The sequence below is a fragment of the Dermacentor andersoni genome, chromosome 3, assembly GCF_023375885.2.
Source record: "Dermacentor andersoni chromosome 3, qqDerAnde1_hic_scaffold, whole genome shotgun sequence".
Lineage (NCBI taxonomy): Eukaryota > Metazoa > Arthropoda > Arachnida > Ixodida > Ixodidae > Dermacentor > Dermacentor andersoni.
The window spans coordinates 4062604-4079486 of NC_092816.1; the positions used below are offsets into that span (position 1 = coordinate 4062604).

The following is a 16883-nucleotide window of genomic DNA, read 5'->3' on the forward strand; positions in this document are numbered from 1 at the left end:
TCGGAACCTCTTTCGCCCCGCACGTCACCACCCCGCTCTTCTTACTCCTTTTATGGACAGCGCAACCCCTCCGAATGACGAACCGTGGACGACAAGCCGATCTATTTTAACTGCCGACGCATTGGACGTGTCGCTCGCCACTGCCGCAGCCGCTGTACTTCTCCCACGCGCTATTCTCCTGATTACCACGCTCACCCCTCTAGCTCATCCCTTTCCTTCGCTCCTTCTATGCCCGCCCCATCATCTGACCCTGCGACACCTTTGACACGACCGCGCTACTCCCACTCGCCTTCTCCCTCCCACCGCCAATCTCGATCGCCCCCGTCACGCCGTGCTCCTTCTCCGACCTACTCGCCGCACCCCCGACCGGAAAACTAGACAGTGCAGCTTCTGGAGGTGAAGCTGCAATCACGACATTGGCACGAAATCCTCGCTTCACCTTACCCACGAACAAGAATCTCTTGGACGTTCTCGTCGACAATGTTCCTTTGTGCGCGTTGATTGACACCGGGGCGCATGTGTCAATTATGAGTGCTGCTCTTCGCCGTCGGCTCAAGAAAGTTCTGATGCCTGCCCTGAACCGAGTTGTACAATTCGCCGACGGAGGGACTGTCGCTATTGTTGGCATGTGTTCTGCCCGAATCACCATTGCTGAGAGACACACAGTCGTTCTCTTCACCGTCATCGAGCATTACCCTCACGAACTCATTCTCGGTCTGGATTTTCTTGCCAATCATTCTGCCCTCATTGACTGTTCGGCCGGCTCACTTCACCTTGACTTGCCTCTTCTTGCCGACCCTGTGGACCCGCCTCCAAGCCATTTGAGCTGCATGGATTTCATTCGCCTACCACCCCACTCTGTGACAGACGTCGACTTGTTGTCCTTACCAGCTGTACCTGACGGCCATTACGTGGCCGCACCAATTCCGGCCGTTGTGCTTACACATGGTGTTACCGTATCGCACACTGTGCTGAAAAATACTGGCAACCGCACCTGCCTTCCCCTTGTCAATTTCGCGCTAACCGCACAAGTTATGCCTCAAGGGATCTCCTTGGCAATAATTAACGCTTTGCAAGGTGATGAGGTCGACCCATTCAAAGTGGAAGATCGTTACAGCTCAGCCCATACCGTGACGTCATCGCACGGTACTGACGTCGACATTGAGAAGATGCATTAGTGAGATCTTGATGAGGGCTAGTTGGTTCATACTTAGAAGTGAGGTGAAACAGCGCGAAAAAGACGAGGACACAAGGAAACAAATACCACAGACAAGCGCTGACTGCCAACTGGAAGTTTATTTGAAAATCACCGGACATTTATACCTTCTTCAGCATAGGCATGCGCACATCAGTCGCAAAAACATCTGCAAATTATCATTTTAATCTTTCTTCCAAAAATGTGATTTCTTTTCCCGACAAGGCAAGAGAGGGAGTGCTTACACATTTATCGCCTTCCTTTCTTATATGAAAGGCCTCTACTATTTCCCTTTCCTTCTTACTCTTTCCTTTCCCTATGAATTTAGTCTTTTCAAATATGGGGGTGCATTGACACTTGTTACAGTGTCCAGCTAAATGACTCCCATAGCCATTCTTTAGGTTAGTGCTGTGCTGACGAGCTCTTTCATTGAAGCACTGTCCCGTTTGACCTATATAAGATTTCCCACAGCTTAGCGGTAGCGCACGTGGTGCCATACCTACACAAGCTGTCTCACAATCTGAAGGAAGTTTCCAATAGACATAATATTAATTTGGTTTTCAGTGCCCCGTGTAAGTTGTCCTCGATATGCAATCGCATGAACAAGCGCGAAAGGCACCTGTGCACCACTAATCATAAAACTCGTTTCACCGAGTGCAGGCGCAATGTCATCTATTGGTTACTACCTGAGAAGACGCATCACGCCACCTGAAATCACAGGCCTTTTTGGTCTCGTAGAACCTTCTTGGGGACACGCAAAAAGGATGTGCAAATTGCTGAAATCTGCAAAATGGCGCCAAATACGATTATACAATGATTGGTTGAAAGTACTCGTTGAAGAAAGAAAATACCCCTGCAAAAAGGACCGAACGCTGTGCGACTACAAGAGACTTGCCGGGCAATCCACAGAATTCCTGTGGCAACGCACCAGGATCTCCCTACCGAAGCCGTGCACCAGGATCACCAATTCCAACGTAGTCACCACGCTTGGGGGGGGCTACAATTCCAGACCAAGTTAGGAGGACCCTGGAAAAAGGCCCGAAATATAGTTTTGAGCCAAAGCTTACTGCTCCACAGCTCCTAGCCATGGGTAGAAGCATAGGAGACAGGGTTGAGGATCAAGACCGTGAACGAGTTGTCGGTGAAGCCGTGGACTGCGTCCTAAAACACGCACCGTGTGGAAAATCAGGTACGCCTCCCATAGAGAAAATTGTAAAGAAGCTAAAGAATGATGAGCTTGAAATACTACAGGCAGATAAAGAAGGCGGTTTTGTTGTCCTGCCTAAAAACCTTATGAACCAGAAATCCATGCAAGCTATTATTAAGAATTTCAAAGCTGTTCCCTTCGACCCGAAAAAGCAAAAGAAGGCCGCCCTGAAGCTACTCAAAGACTTGCACCTAGACTCGTTACGGCAGCTTGTGAACAAAGCGGAGACTGATTTGCTTGATGTTTTTTTCACTTGCACACAAGCCTGAATACCCTTTCAGGGTTATTGTGTCCGAGAAGACGTCATGGCAATGTCATGTAGGAAAAGTTCTGCAAGGCCATCTCAAGATGTTGCAGATAAATGACCCTTTCCTGGTAAGAAGCTCGGAAGAAGTTATCTCGGCCATAAATGAAGACCAGGGAACCGCACTAACCGCATTTTCAGTAGATGTAGAGGACTTATATTATTCTGTGCCGCGAGATGGTTTCATGTGCACTGTGCGCGATAGGATAGAAGATTTCGGGGAAGTTAATTTTCAGAATTCTGTATGTGTCAACAGCGACAATTTTTTAGCGCTTTTAGACTTTTATCTTCATTCAACTGCTGTTAATTATGATGGCCAATTCTACATCCAACATACTGGCATCTGTATAGGATCAGCCATCGCCCCCATTTTATGTGACATTTTTTTATCCTCGGTTGACAATGTAATTTCTGCTAAATTGGTTGACATGCCTGTAACGCGAGTGTTTAGATATGTTGACGACTACTTAATTGTTATGAAGAAAGATTCCTGTATGCATTTTCATGACGCGGTCGAAGAAATTTTGAACCTGTTCATCAATCATCGGGAGGACTTAAGTTCACGTATGAATTGCCAATTAACAACCGTATTCAGTTTCTAGATATTAACCTCTGTTTTTCTTTGGACGAGCACGTATGCTGGGGATATCATCCCAGATCTAAGAAAACCTTGTTGCGTTACGACAGCGCACACTCTAAATTGATTAAGAGAGGCATTGCAACAACGTGCATTAAGGCAGCACTTAGTAAGACATGTGAGCATGAGTGCGATCATAGTTTTTTAAATCAGATATCGCGACTACAGAACGCAGGCTTTCCCAGTTCTGTGATCACTTCAGTATGCGAAGCCATTTTGAAGAAAGAGAAAAGAAGTTCCGATGCTTCCCAAGAAGAAAACAAAGACAAAAGACTAGCGCACGTGGTGGCATACCTACACAAGCTGTCTCACAATCTGAAGAAAGTTTCCAATAGACATAATATTAATTTGGTTTTCAGTGCCCCGTGTAAGTTGTCCTCGATATGCAATCGCATGAACAAGCGCGAAAGGCACCTGTGCACCACTAATCATAAAACTCGTTTCACTGAGTGCTGGCGCAATGTCATCTATCAAATACCGCTAAGCTGTGGGAAATCTTATATAGGTCAAACGGGACAGTGCTTCAATGAAAGAGCTCGTCAGCACAGCACTAACCTAAAGAATGGCTATGGGAGTCATTTAGCTGGACACTGTAACAAGTGTCAATGCACCCCCATATTTGAAAAGACTAAATTCATAGGGAAAGGAAAGAGTAAGAAGGAAAGGGAAATAGTAGAGGCCTTTCATATAAGAAAGGAAGGCGATAAATGTGTAAGCACTCCCTCTCTTGCCTTGTCGGGAAAAGAAATCACATTTTTGGAAGAAAGATTAAAATGATAATTTGCAGATGTTTTTGCGACTGATGTGCGCATGCCTATGCTGAAGAAGGTATAAATGTCCGGTGATTTTCAAATAAACTTCCAGTTGGCAGTCAGCGCTTGTCTGTGGTATTTGTTTCCTTGTGTCCTCGTCTTTTTCGCGCTGTTTCACCTCAGTTCTAAGTTTTGAGAAGATGGTTTCCTCTGATCTTACACCTGCTCAAGCTGAAGCTCTTTGCCGCGTTCTTGAAGGCTATCGCGACATTTTTTACTTGTGTGGACCAGGACGAATTTTTCTTCAACTATGAGGCTTTTCTTTCGAGAAACCCGTATGGGTTTCCTTTGTAGCAATTGCTACGATCGGTGATGTCTGATTTTCCCTTTATTCATCGACCCTTAGGTCAAACGTCGGTTGTGACCCATCGCATAAATACTGGCGATGCGAAGCCTATTCACCGACGTCCATATCGTGTTTCTGCGTCGGAATGAGCTGTTATCAAACAGGAAGTCAAAAAGATGCTTGAAAAGGACATTATCGAGCCTTCCTGTAGTCCCTGGGAGTCTCCCGTGGTACTTGTCAAGAAGAAGGATGGAACGTGGCGCTTTTGTGTAGATTATTGCCACCTGAACAAAATCACAAAAAAGGACGTATACCCTTGCCCACGTATTGATGACGCTCTAGACTGCCTGTACGGTGCCACCTATTTTTCTTCTATCGACTTACGGTCCGGCTACTGGCAGATATCCGTCGACGACATGGACCGAGAAAGGACTGCATTTATTACCCCTGACGGCATTTATCAGTTCAAGGTGATGCCTTTCGGTCTCTGTAACGCGCCCGCCACCTTCGAACGAATGATGGACTGTTTGCTTCAGGGGTTCAGGTGATCCACCTGTTTGTGCTATCTGGACGACGTCATCGTTTATTCGCCCACATTCGACACGCATCTAGACCGTCTTTCAGCGATTCTTGACGTGTTCCGCCGCGCCGGTCTCCAGTTAAACTCGTCAATATGTCACTTAGCTCGCCGCCAAATCGCCGTCCTTGGACACCTCGTGGACGCGAGAGGCGTGCGACCTGATCCGAACAAAATTCGCGCCGTTACGAATTTTCCTGTTCCCAAGTGTACCAAGGACGTTCGTAGCTTCGTAAGGCTGTGCTCTTATTTCCGACGCTTTGTGAAGGATTTTGCGACCATCGCACGTCCCCTTACCGACCTCTTGAAGAAAGACGCCCCTTTTTTTTGGTGTCCTGACCATGCCGCATCTTTTTCGCAGCTGACTACTCTCCTTACCACGCCTCCAATTTTGGCCCACTTTGACACGTCTGCCTCAACGGAAGTTCGAACTGACGCCAGTGGTCACGGCATAGGAGCAGTGTAAGCACAACGCCAGCGTGGACATGATCGCGTTATAGCCTGTGCCAGCCGACTTCTATCACCCGCCGAGCGCAATTATTCAATCAAAGAGCGCGAGTGCCTTGCTCTTTTGTGGGCTGTTGCGAAGTTTCGTCCATACTTGTACTATGGTGGCTAGAGGGGGGTAGTGTGACGGGCGGGAGCGGAGGGGTGCACAAATTTGTGATGAAAGATGGCGGCCCCAGTAGATGGCGCTGGCTGCGCGACAGGTGCCAGCGGGGTTCAACAGTTCGTTGAAAAGCGTGCGTTTGAAATTTTAAATGGTGCTACTTAACAGAAACGAAAACCACAATATTTCTGATAGACGCAACTGGCAAGCGGCGTTTAGTTTATAATTAAATGTTTCTCAGCATTGACCAGATTTGACATGTTTGGCCAACTTCATGTGAATTAATCCATTTAGGTGAGCGCAGTCAAACTATGTCTTGAGTGTTTGTTTCTTTATGGGCTTTTTTTGGAGTGTAAACTGCTTAATATTTCCTCTTATAAGAAGCAATGGTTCGCGTGTCTATTTTTCGCTCTCGAAGGTTTTGTACAGTGTTGAAACAATTTAAATTTAATTTTCTCTTTTATTTTTCCTTGGAGAGCTTATATTTTTAGAGTAGAAATGGCAATGCTGTAGTCAGGGCTCTGACATTTTCATTCATTATTTTTTTTAACTGTTTCACTCCCGTTCCGTCGCTTTCGTGAAAATTGATTCTGCAGCAGTTTTCTCAAGTATTTGCAATGAATTCAGGGGCCGTTACTTTCACATACGTAAGTGCACTTGATGGAAAGGTAGCACCTAGCAAACGATATATATCTTCCTTGCTCCTCTGGTTTCACGCCGCAGCCTCCACACAATATAAGTGCATGTGTGCTGTGGAGCACTGACTGCGCTTCCTCCGGCGAAGAAACAGTGCACTGTGAGCGCAATTGGCCCCTGAGGAATACAGAGCAACACAACGACTCCGGTTGGTTGCTTTCCGACTTGAATTTCACTAACTTCGGCACCAAGATGTGGTCAACCTGCTCGCCCTCGAACTCACTGGCTCCGAAAAACACACTGTAACGTTCACTTGGAAACGTTACCTTATTCCATGTTGCATCAGGTAGGCAGACATTATGACACGCACGCTCAAGTTGCACGGCGTGCTGTTTATCTGAGGCAATGATATCTGGTATATCTGGCCCCTGGCGTAGCTGCGTGTGCGCTACGGTGTCTTCTTGCTGGGCGTCTTGCCTGTTGATTGCGTTCAGCTTTTGCCGTTTTGCAGCAGGTCCAAGCTGCTCGCATATATTTCTCTCTTTCCTTTCCATCGGAGCTTCGTGAAATACTTAGGTGCCTCAGGGAACACAGTGGGCACGGCGTCTTCTTTCAGACGCGGACGATCGCGCGGCAATTCCACAACCTCACCGTTGACTGTATGCCGGTAGGTCCTTTCGACGAACCTTTCGTCGAAGTGCCGTTCACAAACCACGCTGTCGTTGGTAAGCTCTTTTTCAGCCCGTTTAATATTTCAGGTCCACTGCTCCCTTTGCAAGACATCAGTTGGGGCTTTCAAACACAGAAAGCTTTTGCGAGAAAGATCGATACCCGCCTTTGCATCCAGTTATAAAGCACGTGCTTGGGCGGCTTGACGGCAGGGTTCACTACATCCAACAGTCTGAATCTGAAGAGTCCATTCCTCGTGTGGCAACGCGAAGACCCAACACTGCAGACAAATTTCACAGACGACGACAGAGGCGAAAGCGAAGCGTCAACGCAGCCGGCGAAGCCTTGTCGGTGCCCGGCCGTCGCAAGCGTAGCACCTTTGAACACAGCAGTGCCCCTAGCGGTGGCTAAATTTTCACCGCGTTCCGCGCGCTCCTCCTCCACGGCGCGGATGAGGCGCCCGCCACACTACCCCCTCTAGCCACCATACTTGTACGGACGCCCCTTCTGCGTCATCACTGACCACCACGCTCTCTGCTGGCTATCCTCGCTCAAGGACCCCACGGAACGACTCGCTCGCTGGGCGTTACGCCTGCAAGAATATACCTTCTCCGTGGTATATAAGACGGGACGCTTGCACCAGGATGCCAATTGTTTGTCCCGCTACCCCGTCGACGAACCGGCTGATGCGGACGCGATCGCTTGCGTTTTCTCTGTGTCCCAGTTGCTTCAAATCGGCAACGAGCAACGCCGCGATCCTTCATTACGAGCCCTCATCGACCGCCTGGAGTCAACTCCTGACGACGCCTCTCTCCGGATGTTTCTCCTTAAAGATGTGGCTTTATACCACCGCAATTTTGATCCACATGGCCTTGACCTTTTGCTCGTCATTCCATCGCATCTGCGTTCGACTGTCCTCCAGCAACTTCACGATGCTCCCATGGCTGGACACTTGGGCGTCTCGCGCAAATACCACCGTGTACGCCGTCGATTCTCTTGGCCGGGTCTCGCCCACCCGCTTGTGAGCCCTGTCAGCGCCGGAAGAAGCCCTCCACACCTCCAGCAGGATGTCTCCAGCCGATCGATATCCCACCCGAACCCTTTTTCCGTGTTGGTCTAGACCTTCTTGGACAATTTCCTTTCTCGGGATCCGGAAATAGATGGGTCGCCGTCGCTACTGATTATGCTACGCGGTACGCAATCACCAAAGCCCTTCCGACAAGTTGTGCTACTGACGTTGCCGACTTTCTTCTGTATGACATCATTTTAGTGCATGGTGCTTCGTGCCAATTACTCACTGACCGTGGCCGCAGCTTTCTCCCGGCAGTCGTCGAGGACATCCTCCGCTCCTGCTCGACAAAGCACAAGTTCAGCACGACCTGCCACCCACAGACCAGCGGCCTCACGGAGCGCCTCAACCGGACCATCACCGACATGCTTTCGAAGTACGTTGCGACCGACCACCACGACTGGGATCTTCACTTACCATATGTGACGTTCGCGTATAATTCATCGCGTCACGACACCGCCGGCTGTTCACCATTCTACCTCCTATATGGCCGAGAATCCGCGTTGCCCTTGGACACTTTGCTGCCCTCGGCCACACGTTGAACCACTGAATACGCCCGCGACGCGATCGTACACGCCGACCACGCACGCCAGTTCGCCCGCACCCGTCTCGAGGCCTCATAGGAGCATCAGAGACGCCTCTATTATTGCCACCATCGCGACGTGCACTTTTCTCCGGGTTCTGTGGTGCTTCTCTGGTCACCCATTCGACGTGTGGGCCTTTTCGAAAAGCTGCTGTCGCGCTACAATGGCCCTTACCGTGTGTTGCGACAAGTGACCGATGTGACGTATGAAATCATCCCCGCCGACCTCTCAGCGTCATCATCAGCTGCAAGTGACATCGTTCACGTGGCGAGACTAAAACCATACCACACACCTTTCATCGCGGATGTGTAGATTAAGCACCGGGACGGTGCTTCTACAGCCGGGGGTGATGCTACAGAACAGCTGCCACAGTGTGGCTGCACTGAGGACGAAGACGACGATATATCTATATATATATATATATATATATATATATATATATATATATATATATATATATATATATATATATATATATATATATTGTAAGGAAGATAACCAACGTGCGGACAGAGTCAGCAGCATCGGCAGCATCAAGCGCGCGGCAGAGGCTCGTGCTCGGGAACTGCTCGGTGCATGCTAGAACCGGCGGTCGCTACGAACCCCAATAAATCTCCTTTATAATATATATATATATATATATATGTACATATATATAGTCACAAGCTGTCATGCATGAACTACGCCTGCCGCGCAGACAACCAGATGAAAGAAAGAAGAGAACGACGTTAGCCACGCTGCCGCGAGACCGCTCTTCAACAACCACGCCTATCAATTCATCTGGTTCTGCATTAAACACTTCGTGTGCAACATTTGGTGGCCTGAGCATTTGGCGGCCTGCACAAATTGGGGTTCGTATATATATATATATATTTGCGGCCTTCCTCTTGTTGCCATTTCCTGATCGCAAGGCAAGAATCATGTTTATCTTTTGATCATTAGAGAAAGACATTGCAACTGGGACGAAACAAACCGCACCTTTAAATACTTGCAGTGACGTTGTCAATTCACTTTTGTTGTGATAACCTTCGTGGCAAAACAAAAAAAAAGAATCCGTGCACATTATCTACCCTAAGACAACAGCTATCGCATCTTGTTTCCAGCTAACACCAAACGCGACGTGTTACTTCGGCCGGGGTGCGGCAGGTAACGCACTAGCTCAGTGACGATATTTTTCTTTATTTCCTTTATTTCGTTCTGGATAACTCAGATGGAGCCTGTTTGAGGGCGCTGCTTTATGATCCCGGTGGGAACGCAGTCATGTGGTATTCTGTAAGACATTTCGCGGGGTTTATTTATCAGTCGGTGTATCAGAATGGGCTATCGCGCATGTGCGCCGATATCGTTTGCCACTTCTTTCCCTGGCTCTCCTTTCCCTCGCTGCCTACGCAAGTACATAAGCGTATGAATAAACGACCAGTTGGTCATTCTTTGCACTGCCAACAAGTCGCCTCGGTCCGCTACTTCAAACACGACACAGTCGGAAAAAAAATAATACGCAATTAGTACGTCACTGAAAATACCGCAGTTAGATCTCCCTTGGCTCTGCCTTCAAGTGCCTCGTTGACGCTTGGATAATTTAGATCGTACATATCGAGTTAGATAATTAATTACAATTGCATAATTAAATCTCAGTAACAAAAAATTACTGGCACCGTACTTCACCGTACTGTGAACAATATGCACTAGGTTTTCTTCGAGTAACGCATTGCTCTTTTTTTTTTAAATCTTGGTGCATGTTAGCTAATTGGGGCACCCTGTGTATATTTATGACCTTTGCATGCAACTGACGATGTTCCTATCCCTAATGTTGTAAATTATTAGAAATGTTTCTTCCTGAGTCGTTAGCACTGCTTACTGGAAAGAGAAGCAATACTGAGACACAGCATTCGCGTGCATTCCACACGCCATTGATAAAAGTCTCTGTTGAAGGGATCACTGAAGTCTATAGGTTTTCTTCATGGTCAAAGAAAGCACGCAAGGAAATTTGAAGCGTGGTGGACATACCGCAACAGATTCATTCTCTACGCATAGGCTATCCATACGTTCAGAAATAATTTTAGCTGGCTACTTCCATCTCTCTGAAAAATAGAATAAACCTGGTCCTGTGTGTATATTTAAATATGTTCTGTATGTGCATCGTACTTACAGTGGACATTTAAATCAATGTTGAAGTGCGAAAATACGGATGTGGCAGCCACCGCTAGTGCTTCTAATGTGCGTGTCCTCCTTTTGTCAGAATTTGCAGAAATAAAGCGAAAGCATAAATTAAAAGGCATGCACGTCCGCGCCAACAATGATGCAGTAAGCTATTAGCCCAAGTAAAGTTTCAAGTGAGAAGGTCGACGCAAGTCAAAAGGATCTTCATATGATGTGGGTGACAAAGCTCTGGTAACGGCATGTTAGGTGTGTTTGCGGGAGGGGGGGGGGGGGGGGCACTGTTTTCAACACTGTTAGGGAAGCCGTTCACATCATTGGTGAGCAGGCTACTCGGTGAAGGGACTCTGTCAGCGTCTCAAAGAAAGGGGCTAATCACTCTCCTTTGTAAGGATGAGTCGAGAAGAACCGATCTAAGAGCATGGCGTCCAATCACACTTCTGAACTGCGATTACAAACTCATAGCAAAGTGTCTGTGTATGCGACTCACTGCAGTACTCAACACTGTTTTGGGTGCATACTAGGCATGTTGTGTCCAGCGGCGTTCCACTCAGCTTCATGGTTCAGCAGTCGGGGTCCTTCTGCTGTGGGCAAATGCCAGGAAACTTCCAGGTAATATGTGCTCCTTCGATCAGCAGAAGGCTTTCGATATGACGAGCCATAGGTACCTGTTCCGGGTTTTGGAACAGGCTGGCTTTAGTGTGGGTTTTCGGCAGATGGTCCAAGCTTTTTGTCCTCGACCGACTTCTGCTGTTCTCATACAGGATCGCGTCTCGGAGGCATCCATTGTGGGACGTGGTGTAGGGCAGGGGGATCGTTTCACGCCTGCCTTCTGCGTGCTCGCTTTTAAACCGCTTCTGCAGAGGTTGTCCTGTGACAGTAGAATTGTCAGGTTCCTACACCCACCAGGTTCCCCTCCGGTTGCACTCTTTGCCTATGCGCATTACTTGTCTATTGTCGTCCCGGACGAATCATCAGCCTGCACCGTCTTGGATGTCATGCCCAGTTACTGCGGGGTGAGTGGTGCAAGGTTCAATAGTTTGACAGTGCAGCCATGTACTTGAACTCCACCACATCGTCAGCAGCCCATTCATGGTCTTCCCGTGAAAATGTGGTTTAGGTGTTAGGTTTCCAATTTTCTTCCAATTCATCTTCCAATTTCCAATTTTCAATTTTTTTAGGTTTCCAATTTTAGGTTTCCAATTTGATCTAGACAGTCTGTCTCCTAGAAACTGGCAGCAAGCTAAGGAGAAGCTTGAAACCAGGATTCACGAACTACCATTGTCATGTCCATTGACAGCCCGAGCAACCATTCTTCGCTAACTTCTGTTTTTCTCCCTTATGTACGTGGCGTGTGTGTCTCCTTTTCCAACCAGAACGAAGCTTATCTTAGAGGAAGTCCTCTTTTGGTTCCTCTAGAAAGGGACAACAGGTTGTGTAGCTTGGCATGTGTTTAAGTTGCCCAAGGATAAGGGAGGACTCGGAATTCCCGATCTGGGCATCGTGGCTACTGCGCTACACGTCAGGTGGACCCAGGTCGCTCTTAACTGGGATATGCTCCTGACTCGAAGATTTACTTCCTTTTTCCGTAGTACCAGACTAGTTTGTTTTCGCAATGCACCTTTTCCCACTGTGTTCCTCGCTCAGGTTCCCCGTCCACCATTTATGCGGCGGCTGCCAACTTTCTCGTATGCCTCCACAAGAAATCGATGTAGTTGCAACTCCATTCCAAGAACTAGTCGATATATTCACCCCAGGTCTCCCCCCACATTGCCAAAGGTACGATCTGTCCATCGACAGGCCAAGCTGAAAGCTCATTACGGCCAGTTGCCTCGACGCCAGGCGCGCTACATTTATGTACCGCCTGGCGCTAGGGTGCCAGCGGTTGAGTTACAAGCCCTTCACAGCCATCCCGGCTCGTGGAGTGTGCCCTTTTTGTGGCGGTCGTGAGGGTTCCGTTCATACCTTTACGCAATGTTTGCTTCCCGCAGCTCATTTCCAACAGATTCCTAGTCTTTTTAGTTTTCCCGGTGTTCCGTATCAGGCTGCTCGTTTTTTTCACCCTTTGCCTAATCAGGCGATCAACCAGTCCGTGATTCTTCTTGTCGAGTGCTCATACCAAGTTTCGTTGGCACGCTGTGAAGTTGCTTCCGGGGGGCGGGCGCCGGGCCTTGACGAAGTGCTTGCAAAAGCACGGAAGGAGGTCTGGTTCCATATCACCCGGGCGCGGCATCACTTGGGCTACAAGTTTCCCGAAGTGTGGGCTCGTCCTGCCATGATTTTTGATGAGTCTGGTGGAAAGCTCTCCATTAAGTTATGATGCATGCTTCTAAGGTCGCTCGACTTGGCCATGCATGCCAGTCGATCCACGGGGTTTTGTTTGGCTTAGTAGAACCCAGAGCCGGAACCTGTCGTGACGCGCCCTCGTGTGGTCACTTTGGTGCTTTGTGGCTCTGATGCTCTCCATTGTCGTATGCCTTGACTTCTTTTATGTTCAGGCATTCCGAAGGTCTGTCAGGCTCGTGCCTTGTAAGACCGTGCTACATCTCAACGGCAAAAAAAAGGCTTAAATTGGACGTTTGCCACGTGTGAAACCACCGCACCTCCTATCCAGACGACAACGCAGCGCGGACACTGGCTGTTGAAGGGCGCTTACGCCATTTCCATTATGGTGATGAAAAGTTGTCTGAAATGTGGGATAAAATGTGCTAAGGCCCACATTTATCGCTTCATAATCACCTTTGTCGTTGAGCTGTATTGTTTTCGTGTACATCTCGCGCTTTGTTGGTTGAAAAGAAAAACTGGCATGAATTAATTTGTGGTCGCTGATTTCGTGGAGATACCGAATGTATGATAGGCTTTCGGGGTTGTTTGTTAATATTAGATCTAAGATATCGGGTGTATCCTGTGAATCACGTGTTGCTTCAAAAACTAGCTGGGTCATATTAAAATTGAGGCAGATATCGAGATCAAGTTCCTGGTTTCGGTTAGTCCTGTCGTTGAACACAAATTGTCAAGCGCGCCAGTCTATTTGAGGGAAGTTAAAATCGCCGAATATATGTATGTGTGCCTTTGGATGAGCAGCAATAAGGTGACACATAGTTTGGTTAGGCTGGCTGCAAAACTCGGAAGTAGTGTGGGGAGGTCGGTAACAAACTCCTAGTAGTACGGCCTGTGGGCGTGATTGGATAATCAACAATAATATTTTTAGCTGTGATTGAATATTGATGACTGCACAAGGCAATCGTTCGTGAAATGCAATCAGCGCACCGCCACCGCGCGTAGATACACGGTCATTGCGGTGCACACGAAAATTCGGTTAGTCTGATAGCACTTCAGTATCGCTTATGTCGTATTATTTGTCCTAAAACGAAAGAAAAATAAACTCGCAGTTTCGACCGCAAGGTGAAACATCGATTGGGATAGCAAATTAGTAGACAGCTATAAGAACTAAGGATAGCAGCCTTATCGACTGTGTAAAGTTGTAAACATTCGCTTACTTATTAAATTAACAAGCATGGTCTCACGCGCGCACAGTTAAATATGAACCCGTCGCGCTCAACGACCGCGGAAACTCGCTGTCAAAAGGCCATGGAGTGAGGCAGCAGCAGCGAGCGAATTGACCTTTATGTTGTCTCTCGCTTCAACGCTAACTGAACGTCGAAAGCACAGCGCATACGAAGCTACCGGCACTCGGCACATGCACTTTGTCTACATCGCAGATCGCTTTGAAGATGAGGTCCGTGCGGGCGTACACTTTGTCCACAGCACAGATTGCTTTCAAGGTACGCGGCCGCGTCGTAAGCAGCCTTGCCTCGCGCGCGACAGAAGATGGCGGGGAGAGGCGATCGTCGGCTGATTCTCGCGAGCTTTCACTTGCACATACAGCGTACGGAGCGCTGCGACCATGTTCACGTGTTTGGACTTTATACGGAGCATCACGGCGACGGCGATAGCGGCGGCTGACATTCGCTTGGAATGTCCATATAATTGCTATAGCAATAAAAACACGGAAGCGATCCGTGTTATGCTTGGATGAAGGCAGAGCTGACGTCACTGCCGAAGCAACAGTGGAGTTCAAAGAGCACGCGTTGGGGTGGATGGGCAGAAGGGGGAGGAAGTGGGTAGAGCCGCCAACCCTCTGCTCTTTCGCGAAATGGCGTCGATTGGAAGGAATCACTCAAACGTCACTCGCCTTCGTATAAGGGTTTATACTGGTGGAATAAAGTTTCATAACATCGATAATGACACCGCGCTGCGTGGAGATGAGCCAGTGACACAATGCTTACGCATAATTGGACAACTCCCAGAAGAGCTCAGTGTTAATTATCTTTAAATATGGTACTGAGCGGTGCTGCTTTGTGGGCTCCAAGATGAGCACATTTTTCTCCCCACAACCGATAGGCGCTGTCGCGATGTCGAAGCGCCTATGTGATGCAGTGAAACGTTTTCTCCGGGGACCTAAGAAGCCGGGAAAAGAATGCTGAGAAACGCGTTTGGAAGCTCGAAAAGTGGTATAGCCTCGGTGCCTAAAGAACGAAACAGTGGGCGCTGCGTCTATGGGTGCACCACACGGTGTACTACGGTATCATACGAAAATTGGATGGGATTACGATGAAATCAGGGTGTATGGGCTAACATTTTTGTGGTGGATGGAGAAAGTGAAACTCCAATATTATCGGAAATGCGGAAAACCTGTGGTAACTCGAAAAACAGCTCCCTTCTTAAGATGATTTCACCGTTGGCAGGTCACCTTAAAGGGACACTAGACGCACATGCTAAGTAGGCGGCACTGTTTAAATAATGATCTAGAAACCTCGCAACGCTTGTTTCGTGCCAAGCCTTAGATTACGAGAAAATTTTACCTGAAGGGTTCGAATACATTTTTCTGAATTGAGATCTCCCGCTACAGAAACCGGGGAGTGGTGACGTCGCATACGCTATCACTACCCTTTGCTGCCATCGGTGAGTAAAGCGACACCTGCTAGACGGCGGTACCGAGCCAAGACAGAGCGGTGGATTCGCCGCTGCAGCTGCTTTTTTGTCAAGTGGCGTAGACCGTTCGGGCATCCGGCGACATCACGCAGGAAGTTTAATTCTCTGCTACTTCCAGTTTGTGCGAGTTTCCTGAGCCAGTAAAACCAGCGCAGCACGACGCTATAACGACACTACTGAAAAGCGAAAGCGTGGGCGGCGCATAGTCGAGCGAATACGAAGCCTTTCGATTACCCGCGTCGTTGTCAAGGGTAATTTCAATGAGTCATATTTTCTAAGAAAATTAAACAGAACTCGACAAGTAGCATTTCATTTTGTCCGATAATACAATGCAAGGATGTTTTTTTGCAACGAGTGGTTGAGTGCTAGCGACAGAATTTAACTGAGGAGTGCTTTCATCATCGGGCAAGTACTTGAATGTCCCGGGGAAGTCTCTAATCATGTCCTGCATTTACCTCAATTTCTCGATTGTTAAGGCTGTGTTGGCGATAACATTGACGCCTTAGGGATTATCGAGCACTAATCTATCACTTTAGCTTGACTTAATATTTGGCTTTAGCGTCCCCTTGATCCTCGTACGTGACGAGCTGGTGCTTGAGAAGCCAAGGATTCCTTAAACACACAAGCCACAGTTAATTAGGTAAGCTCAAGCTGAGTGCCACGCCGTTTCTTTTGTATTCTGTGACACGCAGTTGTGCCTGCCATACTGACTGGACTGGGTCTGTCGACGCCCGGTGTCCTGGCCCTTGATCTCAGTCCGTGAGTTCTTGGCAACGCTTCGTGCGAGTGCATGCGCTTGGCGTCCCTGGCGTGGTTCGTCGGTTTCGCGCCTGAGAGGAACTGAAGCCGGCGTATAATGGTGGACGATGAACAGAGTTGACTGGCGTTACTTGGACCTCGGCTAAAGCGACTTTTAGCGCAATTCGCATGCACTCCCGGCGAGAAACTATGCATTGTGATGGAAGAAAACGGAGGGCAATGAAGGACGCGCGCCAACTCACAACCTCAGGTTCAGCTACACACAACGCAGCTCAACCTTCAAATGAGCATGAAGAAGTAAAATGGCGACGACGAGTCCCTTCGTCACTGTCCTCCTCGTCGCTTGTTTTGCGCTGCAGTACTATTAACGAAAGTAGTTGTCAGCA

General features: G+C 48.2%; 1 protein-coding gene across 1 annotated transcript in view; it reads left to right on the forward strand.

Moving 5' to 3' along the window:
* The window catches only part of LOC129382160 (uncharacterized), a 59904-nt gene extending 43356 nt beyond the window's left edge, over positions 1-16548 (forward strand). Inside the window, exon 5 of the mRNA XM_055065660.1 lies at positions 16431-16548. Coding sequence (XP_054921635.1) covers positions 16431-16501 — 71 coding nt within the window. The 3' untranslated portion in view covers positions 16502-16548. The remainder of the gene's footprint in view (positions 1-16430) is intronic.
* The last annotated feature ends 335 nt before the right edge of the window (positions 16549-16883 follow it).